Source organism: Xenopus tropicalis, chromosome 6 (assembly GCF_000004195.4).
Source record: "Xenopus tropicalis strain Nigerian chromosome 6, UCB_Xtro_10.0, whole genome shotgun sequence".
In the NCBI taxonomy this organism is placed as follows: domain Eukaryota; kingdom Metazoa; phylum Chordata; class Amphibia; order Anura; family Pipidae; genus Xenopus; species Xenopus tropicalis.
Window position 1 is genome coordinate 59,342,936 of NC_030682.2, and position 11,179 is coordinate 59,354,114.

The 11,179-nt window shown below is 37.0% G+C and overlaps 1 protein-coding gene across 1 annotated transcript in view; it reads right to left on the reverse strand.

The window, feature by feature from the left end:
• ramp3 (receptor (G protein-coupled) activity modifying protein 3) overlaps positions 1 to 5,666 on the reverse strand; it is a 56,919-nt gene extending 51,253 nt beyond the window's left edge. Inside the window, 1 exon segment of the mRNA NM_001113904.1 lies at positions 5,307 to 5,666. Coding sequence (NP_001107376.1) covers positions 5,307 to 5,358 — 52 coding nt within the window. The 5' untranslated portion in view covers positions 5,359 to 5,666.
• Between the last annotated feature and the right edge of the window lie 5,513 nt (positions 5,667 to 11,179).

An 11,179-nucleotide genomic window follows, 5' to 3' on the forward strand; every position in this document is an offset into this window, starting at 1 on the left:
GTACACTGCTGCACTGATACATGTATGGGATCCATTATTCAGAAACCTCAGAATTACAGTAAGGCCATATCCCATAGGCTCCATTTGAATCAAATAATTCTAATTTTTAAAATTGATTTCCATTTTCTTTATAATAATACAACAGGACATTGTACTTGATCCCAACTAAGATAAAATTAGTACTTATTGGAGGTAGAACGAATATTGGGTTTATTTAATGTCTCAATGATTTTTTATTAGACTTGAGGTATGAAGATTCAAATTAAGGAAAGACCACTTATCCTGGTTCTGTTTTATTTTTACAGAGAAAAAGATCAATTTTAAACATCTAAATTATCTGATTAAAACTGAGTCTATGGGAGACAGCTTTTCCGTAATTTGGAGATTCCTGGATAATGGGTTTCCGGATAACGGATCCCATACCTGTACTGTGTTTTAGATAAAAATATAGTGATTTAGTCACAAATTTCCTTACCAACATACGCTGTTTTTAAATATGCCTAAATATATTTGATTTTTATGCTTAAGACAAAACATTGTGCCTAGTTATTTCAGATCAAAAGGTTGTCAGCTAATGCAGCCAAGACAGGCAAATCCTTTACAGTATCTGATCAACTAGCTTGTGGGCTAAATGGGTAGATATTTCACAAGTGGCTATACAGGATATGGTCCCCTTTCTGTTGTTTCATTTGTTTCATTTCACAGCACAAACAAGCTTCACTTTCTTACCTGCCAATACACCATTTTCCAACATGTTTGATCACCAAACTGGCTAATATTTACTGTATACAGATATAGGACTGGATCTTCTGCCAACCATATACATACCACAATTCTAACAAAGGTTTTGTCACACAGAAGCCCTTATATTCACTGACTTAGCTTACAGACTGTCTTCAGGGTTATTAACCTTAGTACAAAAGGAAAACATGATCACAATTTCAGTAGGTCTCTGACTGTATAAGTAATTGCCAGTCTTTATACGATCTTGCTGATTAAAATGTGTATTGTTTGCAATGTGTCTTACCTGTTGTAGGATATAGCCTGTTTTTATGATGATTAGTATAGGGGCTTCTGAAATGTAACATCTGGTTACAATATGTTTCTTTAGGGAATATATCTGGAACATATTGTCTATGCACTGCATGGCAGCTTCCAAAAAAATTATAATGGCCTTGCTAAATGATGCAGTGATTTATTCCTCCTGTTCATATCAACTTAAATACTACACTGTATAACATGTGTGTGATACATAGGTCACTTTATTCACATATAATCAGCTTAATGGTTTGTCTGGCATTTGATATAAGTGAGCCATACACCCCTGCAGGAATAGCAGTTCTCATAGCTATATAGCAGATTATTTGAATAAACTACTGTAGCTTCAGAAGAGAAAAAAAACTGTTCTTTTTTCCAAAACAGTGTAATATATCAAATAAATACAATATGTAAATACATGCAAAACATTTTCAGTGTTACTGGTCATTTAAGTGTGCAAAAATATATCACTTTCTTCTTACAAATTCATGCTATCATATATCTAAGACAACTAGAATTGTCCCAAAAATATACGGTCTTTAGTGAAGGGTGCTAAGATTATACTTTCTGCACAATTATTTCCTATAAATATGTTTTGTTCTTCAGTAAAGGTTACTAATGCTTCAGAACAATCAATTATAATAAGTACTTAGTAAGCCACCTGATATGCATGTGAATACTGCCCTAGACCCTGGATAAACAATATAGTAATACAAATGGTAGGCAGTATCACGCTTTAAATGTTTATCTGATTCAAGAACAAAATCATAAATTTATCCATAAAAAAGTTGACCCTCTGATGAAGTGTCCAAAGACGCAAAACACATTAGGAAGGAGGAGTTTAGTGACCATGGAGCATTGAGGTACCTCTGTCCTTTTGGTATGGTTGTTTTTTTGGGGGAATTTTTGGTTAAATGTTTGAATTATTTGTGCACCATATAAACGCTTCATGTGTGACTGCCTACTACTTGTTTACACTAATTTTGCACTGTTTAAGTACACACATGCATACATGTACATATTTGCTCACATTCAGGTCCATAAACTACAGTTAAAATGATAAAGTATCCAACCAAATGAAACCCTCTAGTCACTCTACCATTATATTGTTGGAGGATGTATCCTGCTTTTATGCAGTCTTCTAAGCCACATGCCAATATTGTACACTAACATCCTGTATCTTAAACCATAAACAGCAATTTCCCTTTCTGGCAGTTTAAGATATAGTAAAAATGTATCCCGTGTGTTTCCATGGCATGTATTAACATTATTTTGCAGAAAATTCTGAAGGATAATTCTGAGAGGTCATTCTCATACTGCATTTGCATTATAGGGTTACAGTGGAATCTCCCCCCCCCCCAAAATGTTTGCATAATGATAAAGAAATGTAATTCTTAGCAAATTTCCCATATTCATTAATAATAAATATATTAGTGGCTTTAAAATTATAAGTAAATGTAACAGCTATGGAAAGCAGTATTTTGATCAAGTGCCGCAGAAGTCAGTACTCCTCTAGCCCACAAAATCAGTTGCTCCTACAACACTATTTCAGGAGTCAGAACCAGGAATGCTGAGAATATGAAAAGCTAGACAGATACTGCTAAGCATTTACAAATACATTTAAAACCATTGCGATTGTATCATTAATATGTATTCAATAGTTTTCTTTCTTTATGCAAAATACTGTTAAAACAATTAAAAAATATTGCATTTTTCTTTTTTCAGTTATTATTATTGTGTGTGTAGTAGAAACGACTACCATTTCTGTTATAGAAAGACTTTTAAATCATTTATCAATTTATAAATCCAATTTAGCAAAATGCCTCACTTCTACAGCAACCCCTAACACATTAAATATGTTTGCTCAGCCTCATTTATATTTGTTAAACGAATACTTATTGCATTAAGGCACAACAACCAGCTCTCACAAGGGACATGGGTGCAGGCACATTTTTCTCTTCAATGTATTGCTCTATCTTATGCAATCAGCAAATATGATTCGATCAGCATAATCGCAGCAGTCTTCTCAAGACTTTGTGCTCCTGGGAATGAGCAAGTAGACCTACAGCATAAAGTAGGAACAGATACCTGTTCATCAGCCTGGAAGGGTGAAATGTTATAACTATGTACAATGTCCTATTTAACAGTTTATGCAGAGTGTAATCTGAAAATCTATATTTAAAATGCACACCCATTCCTATCAGTGTATTAAACAAACCCACAAGACACATGACTGAAATAAAATAACGGCTACAGATAAAATTGTAAGATGATAAGTGAAAGTAGAGACTTATAAAAGCATAACTGTGCAAAAAGTACTTATTAATCATGTAATCTGTCTACTTTGTAAGAGCAAATCATTAATTTTTCTATAGCAAAATATGTTATCCACATGGAATTAGGTATTTTGACTACTCAAATACAGATGTAAACTTAAATACTGGTTGCATTTGTTGGACTGTGTTGGTTATCCTGGCAATGATAAGTAGATATCCTTGTTATGATAGAAGAGGCAGTAATCAACCTGCTTTTAACCATAGGAGGGAAGTAAAATGACTTTTATAGCTCAGTCTTTAACAATACAGGTATGGGATCTATTATACAGAAAACTTGGGAGCTGAAGTTTTCTGGATAAGCAACCCTTCCATAATTTGGATCACCATACCATAGGTCTACTAAAAATCATTTAAACATTAAATAAACCTAATAGGATTGTGTTGCCGCCAATATGGATATATATAGCTTAGTTACATTCAAGTATAAGGTGCTGTTTTATTATTTTAAAGGAAAAGGAAATCATTTTTAAAATGGAAAATAATTTGCTTAAAGTAGACTCTGTGGAAGATTGCCTTCTGGTAAGTCGGAACTTTCTGGATAAGAGATCCATACCTATATATTTTGATCCATGATAAAAACCAGTACTAAAGTTTTTTTTCTGGAGTCTCTAAACACAAGGGAAGAGATTAAATGATTACTGGTCATTTACGATAACTGAGGAGAGACCAGAGACAATTTCATAAAGTCTCCATTATTATTTTCCTTTATTTATAAAGTACTAAAATATTCTGCAGATCTTTACAGAAAAACCCTGTCCAAGTGAAACTTACAATCTAATGCCCCTATAATATTCACACACAATATGAGCATTTTTATCAAGGGACGATTTTTGTGGGTGGAAACCTATACAAACACAAGAACATAAAAACTTCCAGCCTTGGCTGGATTCAAACCTAGGGCCCTGGTGCCAATCACTGTTCCATTCTGCAACCCCACTAAAACAACAGACCACAGCTATATTGTGTTGCCATATAGCGAAGCTATTGTTTTAACCACCATTGTGCAACTTCCATGCATTTCTTTTTAACATTTGATTCCATTACTTTTCTTCAAGATGTTTGCACCTTGTTTCCCCCAGCTTGCAAATCTTGACATCCTTATTTATTTATTTATTTTAGGCATTTAGTTAGCTACTGAGCTAGACTGTAAGCTCTACGGGGCAGGGACCTCCTTCCTACTGTGTCTCATACCGCATGGCACTTATATATATATATATATATATACATATATGTATTTATTTATTATATCACTTGTCCTCCCTGTGTGTAATTTTGTATTCTGTAAGACTGTACAGCGCTGCGTACCCTTGTTGCTCTTTATAAATAAAGTTATACATACATACATACATACATACATGAATCCCTATTTGCTGTTATATGAGTATTAGTTCTGCCATAGCACCTCAAGTGTACATTGCTGTGAGTGTGGCTCCTTGATTTGTGGCAGGTATAACAGATAGATCCTGGCTAATACAATTACAGTACTTTCTTATAAGAAAACTCAAGTTCACAGACTGCACCCTGTGCTTGGCCAAGGCATAGTTTCACACTGAACAAGAAATGCCAGATGGATGCTAGCGAAAGGGGCAGAGGCAGTGACAGTGATCAAAAAATGAATGGTCAGATAGGGACAGACCGATTGGTATAGAAAATAGAAAGAAAAAACGAAAGATAGAGAGCTTGATAGATTATATATCTATAGATGGGAGGTAGGAGATAGATACATCTGTTTCCCTGGATGCCAAATGAACTGGGATCCATGTTTTTAAACAATAGCTTATTGCCATGAAGGAAATCCCATTTATCACCCAGCGGTTGTGTTCTTTGAAAGGAACAAAAGAGCCAGCAGTTGTTGTATGAGTGCCCACCAATGTCATACCCAGAGGGAGTGATGCCCCCATTCCCCCAGGCACACACAATGGGGCCACTTACCACAAACCAGAGACAGGAAAAGTTGCAGCAGAGCCAAGATGTGTTTATCCATCCCGATCCAAGGTAAGAGGCGCCGGGCGGGCAAAGGAAAGCATCTGAGGAGGAGGTTTCAGTAAAGCAGAGGAGACTTCATTGAGGAGATCGGCGGTGACAGTCACATAAACTTCTCTCTCCGTAATAACAGCAACAGCAGCAGTAGCGACACAAGACGAGAAAAGGCAGCCGCGGGCAATGGTCGTGTGTGTGACCGAGCTCCTATCAAACTCCACTCGAGATCCCCGTTACAATGAGCGGATTGTCATAATGACAGCGATACTCGCAATCCCTCAGCACGGAATGTGCGGACAATAAGAAGGCTGAGAATACTGCCGCTATGGGATTATTGGGATCCCCTGATAGCCGAATGTGTCCAGCCAGAAGGATGACAATGTGTGTAGTTTGCAGTGTGGTGCCAAAGTCTGGATCCTGTCACACTGTGCATCTGGGCAGCCTGGAGGGCGGGGCTTGCTGTGCATTGGGCGCTGCAGGGTCCTAGTACGGCGGGGAGCGCTGGCTGTGCAGCTGCAAATGCCTCTACATTGGGTTATTGCCACTGCTTGTCCGTAGGGCAGATAGAGTGCTTGGCTTGATGTTGCAGGCCCCGCAGAGCAGCACTTGGAGAAGGAAAGAAAAAGCTCCAAAGTATAGGGTAGCACCTGTAGGGAATGATTATACTAAGGTAAAATGGTGTCAAAACTGTTATCTCAGAGGTTTTCTGAGCCTCTGGCAGCTAGAGAGCAATAACAGGTTGGAATCTGGATAAGGGGGTGTTGTATATCAGAAGCTACTTTGTCTTTCCCACAGGACCACCCATCACTGGTTATTGCACACAGGGGCATGTTTATAAGGCAGTGAAGAGAATTAGCATTTCCATCCCCACTTTTTGCACTGCCATTCTCTGTTGCCATCAGGAACAGAAGCCACTGGTGAAACCAGAAGTAATAAATGCCCTGGCATAAAGGAACCTAAACCTGAAACCCACATTTTAACCTTTTTTATAGATAATATAAGAAATATATATGTCTCATCCAAAAGTCATACCTGCAACCTGCAGGGTACCAGATTTTTTGGCAGGTAACCTGCTGCTACCTGACCCGCTGCAAAACTCTAGCCTGGGCTACTAAGGAAAGCAGTGGTGGTGCACATTTTTTCTCAATAGTAATTTACATTAATGACAGTGGGAAGGAAACATGAGATGTTTTGTCACCCATGCTAGAAAAAAAAAAAAAAAGAAATGCCCTGGGTGCCAGAGCTCTTAAATAAGTATGTAAGTGAAACTTGCTCAGAAGCTAGCCTTGTCTGTTCAATTGCATGAGTTTATGAGGGTGTAACTAGACAGAAAGTGAAGCTTATAACTGCTTGGGAGCCCAAAGGGCACTGACTAATAAGCAGGTTCAGTATTATTTAAACGTCAAATTCTCATAGTTTGGGGAGAGGGGCTAAAATGATTTTGCTGTGGGGCCTAACAACTTTTGATTATGCAACAACTTATTCTTGCATACAAGTCTACTGCACTTGCAAGGCTTTGTTCTTTTTACTTTAATGGACATTTAGGGGTATATTTATCATGCTGTGTAAAAGTGGAGTAAAACATCACCGGTGATGTTGCTCATAGCAGCCAAACAGATGCTTTGCTTTCATTTTGTAACTGTTGAAAGCTAATGTAAAATGTTGGCATTAATTATGGCATAAGTCTGCAGTGGAAAGATAAATAATGCCAGCAAGATATAGAGATTACAAGTGTTTATTTAGTGCAAAAAATCATAACATTACAGTTTTTGCACTAATAGACATACAGGGGCTTTGCTCCACTTGCACTCACCATGTTGTGCTGGTATTTTATGTCTTTTTACGTTAAGAGATTTGAGGGTGCTGATCCCTCACTTCATACTGAGCAGACACAGGAAGAAAAGGCTGTGCTGGTGAGTTTTACAAAACAAAATAATTCTACACACTTTATATAGCATGTATAAGCAAGAGGAGCAGCAAAATTACATTTAAACACATTTTTTTTATAAATGTGCCCTTGAAGGCAGTGTACATACCTGACCAAACTTATGATGTATAAAAGTGTTCTGCTAATACCCTAGACTGGTTTTCCATAAATAACTGATCTTTTAAGAGATGCAAAATATGCATTTCTATATACTTTTTTTGCATTCTAATTACATCACTGCCATTGCTTTCCCTTTGTTTCTAAATTCGAGCACTGGCCCCATAGAATATTTCTTCCTTGAAACATAACAGTTTGTATCTTAAAACTATTGAATCTGTCCTAGTAACAGGAATAATGTCTTTGTACCATGCCCTCTACATTATATTCCTGAAACTGAAGTGTAATGTGACCCACTAGTGTAGTAGCACAATGTCCCTGGAAATTGCAATGCATATTGTTAAAGGATGGCAGCTATTCACACTACCTAAGTATGTATCCATAACCCCTGAATATTTTAGTTTATTCTGCTAAGAAATCCATGGGAATCAAAATAAGTCATGAATTTATTATAAATGACAAAATCTAGCAAAAGTAAAGTGACTAGAGAGTACATTTTCTGTAAAGCTGAACAAACTGGATTCCAATTATTGGGCATGTTTGAAAAAAAAAAAACTAGAAAAATACAAAGAAATACAGAAATACTAAAAATACTGCTTCAAATCCAGTAATGACATTGCAAGGATGCCAGCTGCTGTGTGAGGAGATGAATACCTTGCCTTAGGATGCAGTCAGCTATCATTAGCAAAGGAAGGAGCTATGGTCCAATAGTTCAGCTGTCAAGTCAAGTAGTCACCAGCATATCAATCACCAATTATGGCACTTATCAACAGTGATATGGCACTTATCAGCAGTGTATCAACATGCTTGTACCCTTTGTTGAAGAATCTTTTCTTTTTTTATTAGCATGCTCTTATTAATAATATGAAACAGTGATGCTATATTATTACTTTTAAACCTGATTTGAAGGATTTTATCATACCAAATTTACTGTAATAATATTTTCCTGGTTCTCGCTAGGAAAGCAAGCAAAAATCAAAGCAATCGGCACCTTTACAAGGTTAGCAAACTATTCTCTATAGATATAGTCCCAGAGACCTTACAGGAAATAAATTTGGTCTCTAAGCTATTACTTTGAAATTATATCATATAGAAATATATAGAGTAGACATCTTATTTGATAGGCTGCACTTAAACTTTAGGACTCAATTGTATATCATATTTAGAATCCTAATCTTAGACTCACCGGGAGTCAGTTATAAACATCGGGCAAATTTACACCTGGGCAGTAACCCATAGCAACAAACCAGTGAATAGATTTATTCAGCCAGCTGCAGGCAGAACAATGGAAGCAAATATCTGGTTGGTTTTTTAGTGTCAGTATCACTTCAAGAAGAATGTAGCCGGCTATCCTGCAATAAGAAAAGGCTAAAATTGCTAACGTAGCCAGAAATGCCTTAATAGCATATGGTAGTAAAAAATAAACTGCCCACTGTTAAATATTACACAAATACAAGTTTAAAATGAAAATATTAAAAATATAGCAATGCTTTAAATGATATTTAAGATGCATTATATTTTACCACTTTTTTAAGACATTTATTTTTTAAAACAAAAAAATCAAACGTTTTAAAGGAGAGACTTAATAACTAAATCAAGTTGTGCATTGATTTGTTGTTTCTTTTTATGTTCTTTCTTGTTGTGTCAGTATTTTTGTGTGACTTTGAAGAGTTGCATGATACTTTGGTAATCCTTTCAAAGTAACTCCACAGCATTCACACCTCTGTGAGTTTCAGATGTCACCTTTCTGAAGAGTTACAAAGTGCCATTGTGATTGGATTAGTGGAAGAATATATATGCTGAGGACTTCCCATACCAGTCAGTTGAACTGAAAAAGCTGCTTGGATGAGTAGTGAAACGTCTTCAATGATTACTTAACAAGTCCAGTTGCTTTAAATTTATTTATACTTGATATACCATGACCTGGATGAATGAAAATTTTCATAGACATTATTATCTAGATTTCTTCCAGTTGATTAAAATGAGGGGTTTGCCATTTTTGGGGGATACTTCAGTCAAAAGGTTATATAAGTTTATATAAGTTTAATGGGGTGAATTTTACAGTGGCCAACTGGACAGAGAGATTGCGAAAATCTGCCCTCTTATTCCACATACCAGCTGAACATGGAGCTGATATGGGCCTGTTGTCACTGGAAGGCCACACCTGTAAGGTAGTATTACAGTTGCCAGTGGTTGAGAGGAACAACCTGGATGAAACAGCAGCCCATCTAGAAGGGTTCTATGGAGAGGTAGCTGTGGCCACAAACCTAGAGTACCAAGTTTATTCAACCAGGTGCAGAGGAAAGGCGAGTCATTCCCTGATTTGCTGTAGCTTTAAGACATTTGTATAAAAAAAAGGCAGTCAGTTATGGTCTAGCTGTGAACAGAGTTGATAACATGCTGTGACAAATTTGTGGTCAGCTTCTGCAGAATGAAACTGGGAGTGGTACTAAAAGATAAAGTTTGAGCATTCTTTCCTGTGAGAGGCATTGGGGCTGATTCACAAGAGTACAAAAAAACAAGTGATATTTATAGCATGCATTAAAAATATTATCACTTTTTATATTTTGCGAATTAACGATCGATTCACTAAGAAGGACACTTGTCTGAATTAAAAAGCAATGTCATTTCCCTAAAAACTCTAGGATGCATCACTCTAGGGCAATCACATACTTGATCCTCTTCTTCACAAGCCAACAAATATCCAACAGAAAACTCCATCTTGTCTTGCCAAACGCTCACGAACTGCAATGTTTTTTAAATACCGCCTACTACAAGTAGGTGTTAATATTAGCACAAATTACCGCGATATTTCACGTGTTTAACGCTTCATATGTGTTTGTGAACGCATTCGGTTGTGAGCTATGTAACAAACGTGATTTGCGACATAATACTTTAGCGAATCGCGGGTTTTTTGTGCGTCAATTTTAACGCTAAAAAGCATGCGATAAGCGTTATCGCGCTTTAGTGGATCAACCCTTATGCGTTATGCGTTAACGACCTTTAGTGAATCGGCCCCATTGAGTTAACAACTCAAGCAGTGTGTGTTCTCAACCTGTGGTGTTGGGGAACATGCCACCTTTAGCTCCTGGTCAAAGTCTGCAACTGTTTTGCCCAATTCCATTAAGTGAATAACACTATATGTGGGGCAGGAGCAGAAATTGGGAAAGACTGCATGCTTCTGTTGACATTGTGGAAGCCACCTTTTTCTCCTCGGGGAGTTGGCTGCAGATCCGCAACTTGAGAGGGAGAGTGGTGGAGAACATATCTAGGCTGACATTTAAAATAGGCCTGTAATTTCAAGTACGCAGAGGCACAAACAGCCTTTACCTATTGACTTTCAATAGTTTTGAAAAGTGGGCGGAGCCACCAACAACCAATCAGGTTTCACCTATTGATTTTAATTGGTTTGTTGCCAGGGTTCCTAAACTTTGCATAGTCAGACACTGGGTGACTACGCATATAAGGTTTTTTGTATTTTTGTAAGTGGGTGGAGCCACCAACAGCCAATCAGCTTCACCTATTGATTTTTTTTTTTGTTTAAATTTAAAATGCTGCTTTTCTCACACTATTTATGTCAGAGTTCCCAAACTTTGCACAGTCAGTCACTGGCTGACTACATATTCAGGGTTAGAAAAAGGGGGTGGAGCCACCAACAGCAAATCCATTTCCACCCATTAGATTTCATTGGTTTATATTTAAACTGATGCCATTATATTAAATATTAATTCCAGGGTTGTTAAAGTTTCCAGAGTTAGTCACTGGGTATTTGCCATTCAAA